General features: G+C 46.6%; 1 protein-coding gene across 1 annotated transcript; it reads left to right on the forward strand.

Moving 5' to 3' along the window:
* Positions 1 to 274: 274 nt before the first annotated feature.
* On the forward strand, positions 275 to 6,036 carry ODC1 (ornithine decarboxylase 1). The gene is made up of 11 exons (XM_063915419.1): positions 275 to 453; positions 1,364 to 1,510; positions 1,601 to 1,744; positions 1,832 to 2,005; positions 2,089 to 2,261; positions 2,817 to 2,951; positions 4,336 to 4,501; positions 4,656 to 4,818; positions 4,900 to 5,015; positions 5,331 to 5,545; positions 5,630 to 6,036. Exons 3-11 carry the CDS (start codon positions 1,643 to 1,645, stop codon positions 5,766 to 5,768), a joined length of 1,383 nt encoding a protein of 460 aa, XP_063771489.1. The 5' UTR covers positions 275 to 453; positions 1,364 to 1,510; positions 1,601 to 1,642; the 3' UTR covers positions 5,769 to 6,036.
* Positions 6,037 to 16,657: the final 10,621 nt, after the last annotated feature.

Below are 16,657 nucleotides of genomic sequence, written 5' to 3' on the forward strand. Positions count from 1 at the left end.
AGCAGTAAGTATGTATATAATGTATGAATGAATATGAGGTAACGGGCGCGCGGCTAGAGCGATAACCGTAGCGAGAACTATACAATGCAGCCCGCGCCGTCACACACTACTCTAGTCTCAGGCAGAGTCCTCCGGCCGATGACGTCACAAAAGACTGGGGGAAGCCAACGGCCCGGCCTCGCGCCAAGAGCACGTCCAAGCCCCTCCCACCCAGCCTGGAACAAACCGATCAGCGCTGGTTTGAGCTGGCGCGTCGCTCTGGTAACGGCAGCCACGCTATAAAAGGCAGTGAGGCGGCCTCACTGCTCTCAGTCATTCAATCGGTGTCAGGTGTGTGAGGAGGTCGCTGTCCCGCTCCCGTGTGACGCTTGGTATCGCGTTCCCTGTGCCTTATTTTCTCTCCTGGTGGATTTGGTGCCTCGATGGGTACAGCTTTCGTAAATGCTTTTTAAGGTAAGCCTCGTGCGGTAATATAGTGACCCCCGTGTGTGAGAGGTGGCAGCGGGTAGTCTGCCTTCGGGGAGCCGGTGACTGCAGCGGTGTGCTGGCGGCTGTGGGAGAGGAGTGTATACCGGGGAGCAGCCGTGAGGTGATGGAGCGGGACACGTGTCCTCCTGGGGCGGCCATGGCTGGCGTTCCTGATACTGACGCTGGAGTTTCCCCATTACACATTAATATACTGGTTATACGGTTATCACACCCTCTGACGGGTAACTAGCTGTGCGGTGTTATATAGCTGTCCCTCTCCTGTACAGGACACATGCCAGATGTGATGCTGCTGGGTGCAATAGCATATGTGGGGTTTCCCAGGCACTGTGGGGAGGGCACTGCTCTCTTTAATAGTGACTGCTCATGGGATAGTGTGCGTCAGGGAATAAGGTTCTCCTGTATATGGGGTGAGAGTTGGTGGCTCTGTCTATGGCTGTACACAGCTGGTACAGTGCAGGATCAGTCCTGTCACTCTGCTCATTGTCATAGCGCTCCTCAGTTAACATGTAACTAAATTGCCCTAACACATGATTACAGTATCTGTGTGAAGGGACTCTCTATGTAGTTAATTTGCCCCAAAAAGATTCTGACAGATACTGGGGCGGTTATGGATGGTAAAAGCCTGTGACGTTGCTCAGTGATTGGCTGCGTCACTTACTGTCGGCTTGCTGATGTGACACGCGGCTAGCCTTCTAGGAAGGGGTGTGGAGTTGCTCAGTCACTCAATGAATGGGCTGGGAGCATGACGCACAGTGTCTCCTTACAGGCTTTAGTAAGGGGTGGTGGCTTTTCTCTTTGACAGGGAATGTGAAGTAACATCTGGTGACTTTTGACAAAGTGTTCACTTTTTTTTTTTTTTTTTTCTCTCTTGCAGAACGCAAACAGTACAGCACAGAAGAACGGCTCCTTTGAGAGCGTAGGTCTTCTTTTGTACTTGCCAGGCTTCTATTTCACCGGAGAGCCTCCTTGGGAGCAAAGCTGAGGCTCTCATTGTAATAAACCCCATCTCTTACTTGTCCATGTAAGTGTGCAGCAGGGAAACATTCAGCTTAAGCTTCCTCTTGTACAATAAGAGCCCAGCAATAATTTTTGCTTTATTTTGTGTTTGCAGTTTGTTGCATTCTACGTCTTGTGATCTTATAACATTGAGACAATGAACAGCTTTAGCAACGAAGACTTTGACTTCAGCTTCCTTGAGGAAGGTTTTACTGCCCGGGATGTCCTGGAGCAGAAAATCAATGAAGTGTCCTTATCTGTAAGTCTTGTGCATTGACTCTGCATGCTTGGAAAATGTCTAATTAAAAGGTGTATTAAGAAGCTTAAACTTGTACTGTTCTTTTAGGATGACAAGGATGCTTTTTATGTTGCTGATCTTGGCGATATTGTGAAGAAGCATGTTCGGTGGTATAAAGCCCTTCCACGCGTAACTCCTTTTTATGCCGTTAAATGCAATGACAGCAAAGCTATTGTAAAAACTCTCTCCATCCTGGGGGCCGGATTTGACTGTGCCAGCAAGGTTTGTAGTGTTGACTGATATTCTGTTAACTAAATGTTTTAACATGGCATATGGTGGTACTTCATATATGCTGTCTTCTACAGACTGAAATTCAGCTTGTGCAGAGTATTGGTGTGCCATCAGAGAGGATCATCTATGCAAACCCTTGTAAACAAGTCTCTCAGATAAAGTATGCCGCTAGCTCTGGGGTCGAAAAGATGACTTTTGACAGTGAAGTGGAATTAATGAAGGTGGCACGAAATCATCCTAATGCCAAGTAAGTTATCTTAATGTCCGAGTATTCTTAGGTGTGTATTAAAGTGGCAAGAGATAAAGATGTGAGCTAAAGTACCAACCAATCAGCTCTCAATCATGGTTTTAAACAAACCTGTTCAATGTAAGACACTGACAGGTTAGTTCTCTCCCTCTCTCTAAGCTAAATACCTCCTAAATCATGCCATAAGGTTGCTGAACTCTCATAACAACCTAGTATTTATAATTAATGAATGGGTTTGCTAATTCATGTAATCTGTTTGCTTAAGGAAGTGATGATACTTCAGCAGTGAAATGTTCTTCCCTTGTCCTAGTAAAGGATAGACACTGGATAGATCCAGTTCAACACTGACAGCAGCTCACTTGTGGCTGTCTGCCAGTTGTGATAGGCAGGTTCTGCTTGCACCGCCATAGACGGAGCAGACTGTGCACAGAAATGATTTTGCCCCTTTGACTTATTTCTAGATGCTGAGTGTCTGTAATACTGATTTAGCAAAACATAACTAACCAGTTGACTAAGTGATAGGTCAGAAATAAATGTTCTGTCTTTGTTTTTCAGACTCGTTCTGCGTATAGCCACAGATGACTCAAAAGCAGTATGTCGACTAAGTGTGAAGTTTGGGGCTACCCTAAAAACTTGCAGGACATTACTTGAACGTGCTAAGGAACTCAATGTGGATATCATCGGAGTGAGGTATATTTACCTGTATAACTTAATTGCATTCCTCCACTTCAAATGAATGTCCTAAGTGCAGACTTAAGAAGCCTTATCGATACTGTTACTGATAAGAAGTACTTATCGATACTGTTACTGACACCTGTGGGTCCCCACATATTTGGAATACGGTGCACCTGGGAGACTTATCCACCTACTGTCAGACCGCACTGAGTATGTCCAAACTTGTCTGATCTTGGAAGCCAAGCACTGCAGGGTCTGGTCAGTACCTGGATGGGGAACCACCAGGGAATACTAGGTACCGTAGGTATTTTATTCTCCCACGCACAATATAACCTCAAGGTCAGGAATTGACCCTAGGTTCCAATAATTATTGGACCCTATCAGACCCGAGGGAGTGACCTCATTCTATTAGAATCTCTATTATAGAGGATATGAATACGTCCTTTCTGGAATGAGGAACTACTTATTTTCGCTCACTTGCACCATTATTTCACCTAAAATATGAATATCAATGTGTATGAGTACTAATGCTCTTAGATTATGAATGCTTGCTCTCGCCTTTTTTAAGTATACTATAATAAGTTATGTATTAATAATTTCACAATTTCAATTTTCAAGTGTGCCCTGGAAAAGGCATATAGTTGCTTTTTGTCTTTTGCCTTTCCAAAAGACCACACCCGATGTTTCATAGTTGTTATAACTATCTTCCGGGAGCACCACCAACCATTTGCTGAACTAATTACCTAAGTAGGCTCTTACGTTGGTATAATAATATCCATTTATCTATCTTTAATTGTTATATCCTGTGCAGATTTAAATCTTTTGAATAAGCCCATAGCAACCAGTCACATTCCAGATATCTTTTTAGAAGGTGCTAGATAAATGATGAGTAGGGGGAGATTCAAATGTTTGAAAAGTCAGTTGGGTGTCAGGGAAAAAAAACAATCTAATAGACATGAAAAAAAACACACCCAACCGACTTTTCAAACATTTGAATCTCCCCCATAGAATCTGGTTGATATGGACAACTTCCCATCTAAAATAAAACTCCCATCTTGGTAAATTTACCCCCAATAGCTGAGGAGGGATCACTTGCAGCCTCCTGAGGTGCGAGACTAAATGTGGTGTGCAGAGTCCATTGTTTGGGCGCTCTAACCACTTGTAGACAGGTTTTAGCTGCTTTGTGTAGCTAAACCAGGTGCTTTTGCTGCTTCAATATGAATGGCTGCCCTAACAAACTGTTGAATTTTGTTCATACAGAGCTTAGTAGGGGGTGTGCAAAACAGTCACCAGCCAAGTTTTGATTTTTTTTTCGCTAATTGCCTGGACACATCTATTTTTCCTATTTATTGTAGTCTCCCAAGTATGTGTAATGTGTGGGTTTTTTGTTTTCCCTTAGTTTCCATGTTGGTAGTGGCTGTACAGACCCACAAACATTTGTGCAAGCAGTCCTGGATGCCAGGTGTGTCTTTGACATGGGAGCAGAATTTGGATTTAGCATGAACTTACTTGACATTGGTGGTGGATTCCCTGGATCAGAAGATGTCAAGCTCAAATTTGAGGAGGTAATTATATGGCAGTTTGACTAACTATATACTTGGAAAGCTACCTTATCTGTATAGGAATGCCTTAATTCGCAACATCTACAGTCTAGTTACTGCATTTTGAGACCTAAAATGCCCGGACTCTTGCTTATGAATCTGTTCTACTTCCCTTCAGGTAACATCTGTGATAAATCCTGCCTTGGATAAATACTTCCCAGCTGACTCTGGAGTGAAAATAATTGCAGAGCCTGGGAGATACTATGTTGCATCTGCTTTCACACTGGCTGTCAATATTATTGCAAAGAAGGTTATGGTGACTGAGCAAACTGGCTCTGATGGTATATACTTTATTTGTCATAACTTATTTGTCAAACTGGTTTCTTAGAATTGTCTTTAAAATGCATTTGTCACTACTTTAGATGAAGAAGACTGTTCCAGTGACACAACTCTCATGTACTACGTAAATGACGGGGTCTATGGCTCTTTCAACTGCATCTTGTATGATCACGCACATGTCAAACCAGTACTTCAAAAGGTATGACTTTATTTTGGCACAATATTTAGGACTCTTTGCTTGTAGACCTTTAGAACTCCCTTCTAGTGAGTCTCCGATAACGTGCCGGAGATCTTGTCTGTTCTTGAAGCATGAGTCAGTGTGGGTGAATGTATTTTAACATGGTGACAAATTCGGTGGCTTTAAATTTGCTTAGTGTTGAACTGCTGTAACTTGGCTACATACTTAATTCACCGGCTATCACATGTTCCCCAAAGGGGTGTCTCGTGATTGACCAGTTGTGTACACTACCCTATAAGTATTAACTCTGTTAAACTGTTCCATGTGTCATTGCAGAAGCCAAAATCAGATGAAAGGTACTACTCTAGCAGCATTTGGGGGCCAACATGTGATGGTCTGGATCGTATAGTTGAGCGGTTTGATCTGCCAGAGCTACAGGTTGGAGACTGGATGCTGTTTGAGAACATGGGGGCCTACACTGTGGCTGCATCTTCAACATTCAATGGGTTCCAAAGACCAACCCTCTATTATGTGATGTCAAGACCATACTGGTAAGAGTAAGGTGATTTCGGGTTTTATAGGAAACTAAGTGAAATATTGCTTGTACTGATGTCCTTTGTCTTTCCTGAATTCAGGAGTCTGATGCACAATATCCAAGAACATGGTATTCTTCCTGATGTGCCGGAGTTGAACACTCTTCATATTACTTGTGCCTGGGAGAGTGGAATAGAGCATTCATCTGCTGCCTGTACTTCAGCAAGTGTCAATGTATAGACTTATTTAATGTAGTTGTAGCAATTACCTCCTATACTTAGGATTCATTTTTTTGGGACCATTATTTAATTTTCTTTTGTAGAGTAAATGTTTAACATTAATGCAACAAAATGGATGACTGTGAGATGGGGGTCACATTTGTGTTCCTATGGAATTTTTTTTTTATTTTAATGACGCACAGCTGTCCTTCAAGCATTTGTAGCTTGTGGGCTGGCATAATGTCAATGTTTGACCAGTTTTACAAATAAAGACAGTTCTTGAAACTCAATACTTCAGTTATTTTGATAAAGCATGGATTGCATAATTGCTTCATACAAGTGCCTTACTGGATTTAGTAGTCTTCATTCAAGACATTTATACTGGTGCACAACATCTTAACACTGCAGTTTATGGCCATAATGTGACACTGGCTGTCTTATCTCACTTGCCACCAGATCACTAATGTGTGGAATGTGGATGACTTATTGGTCTAGGTTTACATAACCTGCAGCCTAGAGTTGGTGAAATTTAAAAGCATACTGGTTTAATATTCCATGGTTTATTAATTTTGTTAAGGTCTTGGTGCTTACAACTGACGTGTTGTGAGTATATATGGCTCCCTAGGGTCTCTTGTCGGAAGGCAATTTACCATGGTGGGTTTTGGTTTGCGGGAGTCTGTGTAATGTAAGCTACAGACTGGCTGCTTTAGCCATAAGGACATGTTGCTGACCTACAGTTGAACTACTTGGAAACATTGCCCCCTTTCTCGCTATTTATTATCACAAGGGATCCGCAGCACTCATTACACGGTACATAATAAAATAAGCAAACGAGAAAACCGAACTTACAGTATAGAAAACCCATGGTTAGGTGCCATCAAAGGGAGTATGGAGTGTAAGAAAAGGAAAGGCACATGAGGAAAAGTCCCTGCTCTTGCGAGCATACAATCTAAAAGGTGAGGGGCTAACAGACCAGAGTGACATAGACGGGGTAGACAGTGAGCATAGACAAGAGGGTTTGGTAAAGTGGGTCTTGAGAGCCCGTTTGAAGTTTTGTAAAGGGGTGCATGGGGAGAGGTTGAGCATTCCAAAGATGGGGAGCAGCACGTGCAAAATCTTGTGGGGAGGAGGTAATTAGTTGGCAGGAGAGATGGCGTGCATTAGCAGAGCGAAGAGGATGGGTGGGAATCTAAAGAGGGACAAGATCAGAGATGTAAGAGGGAGAAGAGTGGGTGAGGGTGAGAAGCTTGAATTGGATTCTGAATGGGAAGGGTAAACAGTGAATGGTCCTGCAAGAGGGGATGTGGATTTAGTACATTTGGTGAGGAAGATGAGACGGGCAGCAGCATTGAGGCTAGATTGAAGTGGAGAGGCATTTTTGAGGGATGCCAGATAGGAGGAGATTGCAGTAGTCTAATCTGGAGATGACCAGTGAGTGAGGGTCTTGGTAGCATCCTGGGTGAGAGAGGAGGGTCTGATCCTGGAGATGCTTTTGAGGTGGAAATGGCAGGTTTTCTCTGACGTCCTAAGTGGATGCTGGGACTCTGTAAGGACCATGGGGATTAGCGGCTCCACAGGAGACTGGGCACAACTAAAGAAAGCTTTAGGACTACCTGGTGTGCACTGGCTCCTCCTAAGACCCTCCTCCAGACCTCAGTTAGATTCTTGTGCCTGGCTGAGCTGGATGCACACTAGGGGCTCTCCTGAGCTCCTAGAAAGAAAGTATATTTTAGGTTTTTTCTCTGACGTCCTAGTGGATGCTGGGAACTCCGTAAGGACCATGGGGAATAGTGGCTCCGCAGGAGACTGGGCACAAAAGTAAAAGCTTTGACTAGCTGGTGTGCACTGGCTCCTCCCCATATGACCACCCTCCAAGCCCCAGTTAGATTTTTGTGCCCGGCCGAGAAGGGTGCATGCTAGGTAGCTCTCCAGAGCTGCTTAGAGTAAAAGTTTTAAATAGTGATGTCACCCCCTAGGGAGTCGACACCTGACTGGATGGTAGTATGGAAGGAATACGTGACAGTGTCAGCACTTTGCAAAAAACTGTTGACGACATGAGACAGCCGGCAAATCAGTTAGTGCCTGTCCAGGCGTCTCAAACACCGTCAGGGGCTCTAAAGCGCCCGTTACCTCAGATGGTCGACACAGACCCAGACACGGATACTGACTCCAGTGTCGACGGTGACGAGACAAACGTAATGTCCAGTAGGGCCACACGTTACATGATCACGGCAATGAAGGAGGCTTTGAACATTTCTGATACTACAAGTACCACAAAAAGGGGTATTATGTGGGGTGTGAAAAAACTACCCATAGTTTCTCTATCGTCCTAGTGGATGCTGGGGTTCCTGAAAGGACCATGGGGAATAGCGGCTCCGCAGGAGACAGGGCACAAAAGTAAAGCTTTCCGATCAGGTGGTGTGCACTGGCTCCTCCCCCTATGACCCTCCTCCAAGCCAGTTAGATTTTTGTGCCCGGCCGAGAAGGGTGCAATCTAGGTGGCTCTCCTAAAGAGCTGCTTAGAAAAGTTTAGCTTAGGTTTTTTATTTTACAGTGAGTCCTGCTGGCAACAGGATCACTGCAACGAGGGACTTAGGGGAGAAGAAGTGAACTCACCTGCGTGCAGGATGGATTGGCTTCTTGGCTACTGGACATCAGCTCCAGAGGGACGATCACAGGTACAGCCTGGATGGTCACCGGAGCCTTGCCGCCGGCCCCCTTGCAGATGCTGAAGTAAGAAGAGGTCCAGAATCGGCGGCAGAAGACTCCTCAGTCTTCTAAAGGTAGCGCACAGCACTGCAGCTGTGCGCCATTTTCCTCTCAGCACACTTCACACGGCAGTCACTGAGGGTGCAGGGCGCTGGGAGGGGGGCGCCCTGGGAGGCAAATGAATACCTATTTTGGCTAAAAATACCTCACATATAGCCTCCGGAGGCTATATGGAGATATTTAACCCCTGCCAGAATCCGCTAAGAGCGGGAGACGAGGCCGCCGAAAAAGGGGCGGGGCCTATCTCCTCAGCACACAGCGCCATTTTCCCTCACAGAAAGGCTGGAGGGAAGGCTCCCAGGCTCTCCCCTGCACTGCACTACAGAAACAGGGTTAAAACAGAGAGGGGGGGCACTAATTTGGCGTTAGAAATATATAAAAAAGATGCTATAAGGGAAAACACTTATATAAGTTTGTCCCTATATAATTATAGCGTTTTTGGTGTGTGCTGGCAAACTCTCCCTCTGTCTCTCCAAAGGGCTAGTGGGTCCTGTCCTCTATCAGAGCATTCCCTGTGTGTGTGCTGTGTGTTGGTACGTGTGTGTCGACATGTAGGAGGACGATGTTGGTGAGGAGGCGGAGCAATTGCCTGTAATGGTGATGTCACTCTCTAGGGAGTCGACACCGGAATGGATGGCTTATTTAGGGAATTACGTGATAATGTCAACACGCTGCAAGGTCGGTTGACGACATGAGACGGCCGACAAACAATTAGTACCGGTCCAGACGTCTCAAAAACACCGTCAGGGGTTTTAAAACGCCCGTTTACTTTAGTCGGTCGACACAGACACAGACAGGGACACTGAATCCAGTGTCGACGGTGAATAAACAAACGTATTCCTTATTAGGGCCACACGTTAAAGGCAATGAAGGAGGTGTTACATATTTCTGATACTACAAGTACCACAAAAGAGGGTATTATGTGGGATGTGAAAAAACTACCATAGTTTTTCCTGAATCAGATAAATTAAATAAAGTGTGTGATGATGCGTGGGTTCCCCCCGATAGAAAATTATGGGCGGTATACCCTTTCCCGCCAGAAGTTAGGGCGCGTTGGGAAACACCCCTTAGGGTGGATAAGGCGCTCACACGCTTATCAAAACAAGTGGCGGTACCGTCTATAGATAGGGCCGTCCTCAAGGACCAGCTGACAGGAGGCTGGAAAATATCATAAAAAGTATATACACACATACTGGTGTTATACTGCGACCAGCGATCGCCTCAGCCTGGATGTGCAGAGCTGGGGTGGCTTGGTCGAATTCCCTGACTAAAAATATTGATACCCTTGACAGGGACAGTATTTTATTGACTATAGAGCATTTAAAGGATGCATTTCTATATATGCGAGATGCACAGAGGGATATTTGCACTCTGGCATCAAGAGTAAATGCGATGTCCATAACTGCCAGAAGATGTTATGGACACGACAGTGGTCAGGTGATGCAGATTCCAAACGGCACAAAGGTGTATTGCCGTATAAAGGAAGAGGAGTTATTTGGGGTCGGTCCATCGGACCTGGTGGCCACGGCAACTGCTGGAAAATCCACCGTTTTTACCCTAAGTCACATCTCTGCAGAAAAAGACACCGTCTTTTCAGCCTCAGTCTTTTCGTCCCTATAAGATCATATCTGCCCAGGGATAGAGGAAAGGGAAGAAGACTGCAGCAGGCAGCCCATTCCCAGGAACAGAAGCGTTCCACCGCTTCTGACAAGTTCTCAGCATGGCGCTGAGACCGTACAGGACCCCTGGATCCTACAAGTAGTATCCCAGGGGTACAGATTGGAATGTCGAGACGTTTCCCCTTCGCAGGCTCCTGAAGTCTGCTTTACCAAGGTCTCCCTCCGACAAGGAGGCAGTATGGGAAAAAATTCACGAGCTGTATTCCCAGCAGGTGATAATTAAATTACCCCTCCTACTACAAGAAAAGGGGTATTATTCCACACTATATTGTGGTACTGAAGCCAGAAGGCTAGGTGAGACTTATTCTAAAAAATTTTTTGAACACTAACAAAGGTTCAAATCAAGATGGAGTCACTCAGAGCAGTGATAACGAACCAGGAAGAAGGGGACTATATAGTGTCCCGGGACATCAGGGATGCTTACCTCTATGTCCCAAATTTGCCCTTCTCACTAAGGGTACCTCAGGTTCGTGGTGCAGAACTGTCACTATCAGTTTCAGACGCTGCCGTTTGGATTGTCCACGGCACCCCGGGTCTTTACCAAGGTAATGGCCGAAATGATGATTCTTCTTCGAAGAAAAGGCGTCTTAATTATCCCTTACTTGGACGATCTCCTGATAAGGGCATAGTCCAGGGAACAGTTGGAGGTCGGAGTAGCACTATCTAGGATACTGCTACAACAGCACGGGTGGATTCTAAATATTCCAAAATCGCAGCTGATCCCGACGACACGTCTGCTGTGCCTAGGGATGATTCTGGACACAGTCCAGAAAAAGGTGTTTCTCCCGGAAGAGAAAGCCAGGGAGTTATCCGAGCTAGTCAGGAACCTCCTAAAAACAGTGCATCATTGCACAAGGGTCCTGGTAAAAATGGTGGCTTCCTACGAAGCAATTCCATTCGGCAGATTTCACGCAAGAACTTTTCAGTGGGATCTGCTGGACAAATGGTCCGGATCGCATCTTCAGATGCATCAGCGGATAACCCTATATCCAAGGACAAGGGTGTCTCTCCTGTGGTGGTTATAGAGTGCTCATCTTCTAGAGGGCCGCAGATTCGGCATTCAGGATTGGATGCTGGTGACCACGGAGCCCAGCCCGAGAGGCTGGGGAGCAGTCACACAAGGAAAAAATTTCCAGGGAGTGTGATCAAGTCTGGAGACTTTTCTCCACATAAATATACTGGAGCTAAGGGTAAATTTATAATGCTCTAAGCTTAGCAAGACCTCTGCTTCAAGGTCAGCCGGTATTGATCCAGTGGGAAAAACATCACGGCAGTCGCCCACGTAAACAGACAGGGCGACACAAGAAGCAGGAGGGCAATGGCAAAAACTGCAAGGACTTTTCGCTGGGCGGAAAATCATGTGATAGCACTGTCAGCAGTGTTTCATCCCGGGAATGGAAACTGGGAAGCAGACTTCCTCAGCAGGCACGACCTCCACCCGGGAGAGTGGAAACTTCATCAGGAAGTTTTTTTCCACATGATTGTAAACCGTTGGGAAATACCAAAGGTGGACATGATGGCGTCCCGTCTGAACAAAAAACGGGACAGGTATTGCGCCAGGTCAAGAGACCCTCAGGCAATAGCTGTGGACGTTCTGGTAACACCGTGGGTGTACCAGTCGGTGTATGTGTTCCCTCCTCTGCTTCTCATACCTAAGGTGCTGAGAATTATAAGACGTAGAGGAGTAAGAACTATACTCATGGCTCCGGATTGGCCAAGAAGGACTTGGTACCCGGTACTTCAAGAGATGCTTACAGAGGTCTTATGGCCTCTGCCGCTAAGAAGGGACTTGCTTCAGCAAGTACCATGTCTGTTCCAAGACTTACCGCAGCTGCGTTGGTCGGCATGGCGGTGGAAAGCCGGATCCTAAGGGAAAAAGGCATTCCGGAAGAGGTCATTCCTACCCTGGTCAAAGCCAGAAAGGAGGTGACCGCACAACATTATCACCACATGTGGCGAAAATATGTTGCGTGGTGTGAGGCCAGGAAGGCCCCACAAAGAAATTTCAACTCGGTCGTTTCCTGCATTTCCTGCAAACAGGAGTGTCTATGGGCCTCAGATTGGGGTCCATTAAGGTTCAAATTTCGGCCCTGTCGATTTTCTTCCAGAAAGAATTGGCTTCAGTTCCTGAAGTCCAGAAGTTTTGTCAAGGGAGTATTGCATATACAACCCCCTTTTGTGCCTCCAGTGGCACTGTGGGATCTCAACGTAGTTCTGGGATTCCTCAAATCACATTGGTTTAAAACCAGTCAAATCTGTGGATTTGAAGCATCTCACATGAAAAGTGACCATGCTCTTGGCCCTGGCCTGGACCAGGCGAGTGTCAAATTGGTGGTTTTTTCTCAAAAAAGCCCATATCTGTTTGTCCATTCGGACAGGGCAGAGCTGCGGACTCGTCCCCAGTTCTCTCCCTAAGGTGGTGTCAGTGTTTCACCTGAACCAGCTTATTGTGGTGCCTTGCACCTACTAGGGACTTGGAGGACTCCAAGTTGCTAGATGTTGTCAGGGCCCTGAAAATATGTTCCAGGACGGCTGGAGTCAGGAAAACTGACTTGCTGTTATCCTGTATGCACCCAACAAACTGGGTGCTCTTGCTTCTAAGCAGACTATTGCTAGTTGGATGTGTAATACAATTCAGCTTGCACATTCTGTGGCAGGCCTGCCACAGCCAAAATATGTAAATGCCCATTCCACAAGGAAGGTGGGCTCATCTTGGGCGGCTGCCCGAGGGGTCTCGGCTTTACAACTTTGCCGAGCAGCTACTTGGTCAGGGGCAAACACGTTTGCTAAATTCTACAAATTTGATACCCTGGCTAAGGAGGACCTGGAGTTCTCTCATTCGGTGCTGCAGAGTCATCCGCACTCTCCCGCCCGTTTGGGAGCTTTGGTATAATCCCCATGGTCCTTTCAGGAACCCCAGCATCCACTAGGACGATAGAGAAAATAAGAATTTACTTACCGATAATTCTATTTCTCGGAGTCCGTAGTGGATGCTGGGCGCCCATCCCAAGTGCGGATTATCTGCAATACTTGTACATAGTTACAAAAATCGGGTTATTATTGTTGTGAGCCATCTTTTCAGAGGCTCCGCTGTTATCATACTGTTAACGGGGTTTAGATCACAAGTTGTACGGTGTGATTGGTGTGGCTGGTATGAGTCTTACCCGGGATTCAAAATTCCTCCCTTATTGTGTACGCTCGTCCGGGCACAGTACCTAACTGGCTTGGAGGAGGGTCATAGGGGGAGGAGCCAGTGCACACCACCTGATCGGAAAGCTTTACTTTTGTGCCCTGTCTCCTGCGGAGCCGCTATTCCCCATGGTCCTTTCAGGAACCCCAGCATCCACTACGGACTCCGAGAAATAGAATTATCGGTAAGTAAATTCTTATTTTTTCCTGAATCAGATGAATTAAATGAGGTGTGTGATGAAGCGTGGGTTTCCCCCGATAAAAAACTGCTGATTTCTAATAAATTATTGGCATTATACCCTTTCCCGCCAGAGGTTAGGGCGCGTTGGGAAACACCCCCTAGGGTAGATAAGGCACTCACACGCTTATCAAAACAAGTAGCGTTACCGTCTCCTGATACGGCCACCCTCAAGGAACCGGCTGATAGAAGGCTGGAAAATATCCTAAAAGGTATATACACACATACTGGTGTTGTACTACGACCAGCAATCGCCTCAGCCTGGATGTGCAGCGCTGGAGTGGCTTGGTCGGATTCCCTGACTGAAAATATTGATACCCTGGATAGGGACAGTATATTGACTATAGAGCATTTTTAAAGGATGCATTTCTATATATGCGAGATGCACAGAGGGATATTTGCACCCTGGCATCAAGAGTAAGTGCGTTGTCCATTTCTGCCAGAAGAAGTTTATGGACACGACACGACTGTAGTCAGGTGATGCGGATTCCAAACGGCATATGGAAGTTTTGCCGTATAAAGGGGAGGAGTTATTTGGGGTCGGTCTGTCAGACCTGGTGGCCACGGCGACGGCTGGGAAATCCACCTTTTTACCCCAGGTCACCTCTCAGCAGAAAAAGACACCGTCTTTTCAAACTCAGTCCTTTCGTCCCCATAAGGGCAAGCGGGCAAAAGGCCACTCATTTCTGCCCCGGGGCAGAGGAAGGGGAAAAAGACTGCAGCAGGCAGCCTCTTCCCAGGATCAGAAGCCCTCCCCCGCTTCTGCCAAGTCTTCAGCATGACGCTGGGGCTTTACAAGCGGACTCAGGCACGGTGGGGGCCCGTCTCAAAAATTTCAACGCGCAGTGGGCTCACTCGCAAGTGGACCCCTGGATCCTGCAGGTAGTATCACAGGGGTACAAATTGGAATTCGAGACGTCTCCCCCTCGCCGGTTCCTGAAGTCTGCTCTACCAACGTCTCCCTCCGACAGGGAGGCAGTATTGGAAGCTATTCACAAGATGTATTCCCAGCAGGTGATAATCAAGGTACCCCTCCTACAACAGGGAAAGGGGTATTATTCCACGCTGTTTGTGGTACCGAAGCCGGACGGCTCAGTGAGACCGATTTTAAATCTGAAATCATTGAACACTTACATAAAAAGGTTCAAATTCAAGATGGAATCACTCAGAGCAGTGATAGCGAACCTGGAAGAAGGGGACTATATGGTGTCTCTGGACATCAAAGATGCTTATCTCCATGTCCCAATCTACCCTTCTCACCAAGGGTACCTCAGGTTTGTGGTACAGAACTGTCATTATCAGTTTCAGACGCTGCCGTTTGGATTGTCCACGGCACCACGGGTCTTTACCAAGGTAATGGCCGAAATGAGGATTCTTCTTCGAAGAAAAGGCGTCTTAATTATCCCTTACTTGGACGATCTCCTGATAAGGGCAAGATCCAGGGAACAGTTAGAGGTCGGAGTAGCACTATCTCAGGTGGTGCTACGTCAGCACGGGTGGATTCTAAATATTCCAAAATCGCAGCTGATTCCAACAACACGTCTACTGTTCCTAGGGATGAGGGAGCACTGTCAACAGTGTTCATCCCGGGAGTGGACAACTGGGAAGCAGACTTCCTCAGCAACGGCAAAGGGGAGTAAGAACGATACTAGTGGCTCCGGACTGGCCAAGAAGGATTTGGTACCCGGAACTTCAGGAGATGCTCACGGAAGATCCGTGGCCTCTACCTCTAAGAAGGGATCTGCTTCAGCAGGGACCGTGTCTATTCCAAGACTTACCGCGGCTGCGTTTGACGGCATGGCGGTTGAACGCCGGATCCTAAGGGAAAAAGGCATTCCGGAAGAGGTCATCCCTACCCTGGTCAAAGCCAGGAAGGAGGTGACTGCACAACATTATCACCGCATTTGGAGAAAATATGTTGCGTGGTGTGAGGCCAGGAAGGCCCCGACGGAGGAATTTCAACTGGGTCGATTCCTACATTTCCTGCAAACAGGATTGTCTATGGGCCTCAAATTAGGGTCCATTAAGGTTCAAATTTCGGCCCTGTCGATTTTCTTCCAGAAAGAATTGGCTTCAGTTCCTGAAGTCCAGACTTTTGTAAAAGGAGTACTACATATACAGCCCCCGGTTGTGCCCCCAGTGGCACCGTGGGATCTTAATGTAGTTTTGGATTTTCTCAAATCCCATTGGTTTGAGCCACTCAAAATCGGTGGATTTGAAATATCTTACATGGAAAGTAACCATGCTACTGGCCCTGGCTTCAGCCAGGAGAGTGTCAGAATTGGCGGCTTTATCGTATAAAAGCCCATATCTGATTTTCCATTCGGACAGGGCAGAACTGCGGACGCGTCCTCAGTTTCTGCCTAAGGTGGTTTCAGCGTTTCACCTGAACCAGCCTATTGTGGTGCCTGCGGCTACTAGCGATTTGGAGGATTCCAAGTTGCTGGACGTTGTCAGAGCATTGAAAATATATATTTCAAGGACGGCTGGAGTCAGAAAATCTGACTCGCTGTTTATACTGTATGCACCCAACAAGCTGGGTGCTCCTGCTTCTAAGCAGACGATTGCTCGTTGGATTTGTAGCACAATTCAACTTGCACATTCTGTGGCAGGCCTGCCACAGCCTAAATCTGTCAAGGCCCATTCCACAAGGAAGGTGGGCTCATCTTGGGCGGCTGCCCGAGGGGTCTCGGCATTACAACTCTGCCGAGCAGCTACGTGGTCAGGGGAGAACACGTTTGTAAAATTCTACAAATTTGATACTCTGGCTAAGGAGGACCTGGAGTTCTCTCATTCGGTGCTGCAGAGTCATCCGCACTCTCCCGCCCGTTTGGGAGCTTTGGTATAATCCCCATGGTCCTGACGGAGTCCCAGCATCCACTAGGACGTCAGAGAAAATAAGATTTTACTTACCGATAAATCTATTTCTCGTAGTCCGTAGTGGATGCTGGGCGCCCATCCCAAGTGCGGATTGTCTGCAATACTTGTACATAGTTATTGTTACAAAAAAATCGGGTTGTTATTGTTGTGAGCCGT

The sequence above is a fragment of the Pseudophryne corroboree genome, chromosome 4 (genome assembly GCF_028390025.1).
Source record: "Pseudophryne corroboree isolate aPseCor3 chromosome 4, aPseCor3.hap2, whole genome shotgun sequence".
NCBI lineage: Eukaryota > Metazoa > Chordata > Amphibia > Anura > Myobatrachidae > Pseudophryne > Pseudophryne corroboree.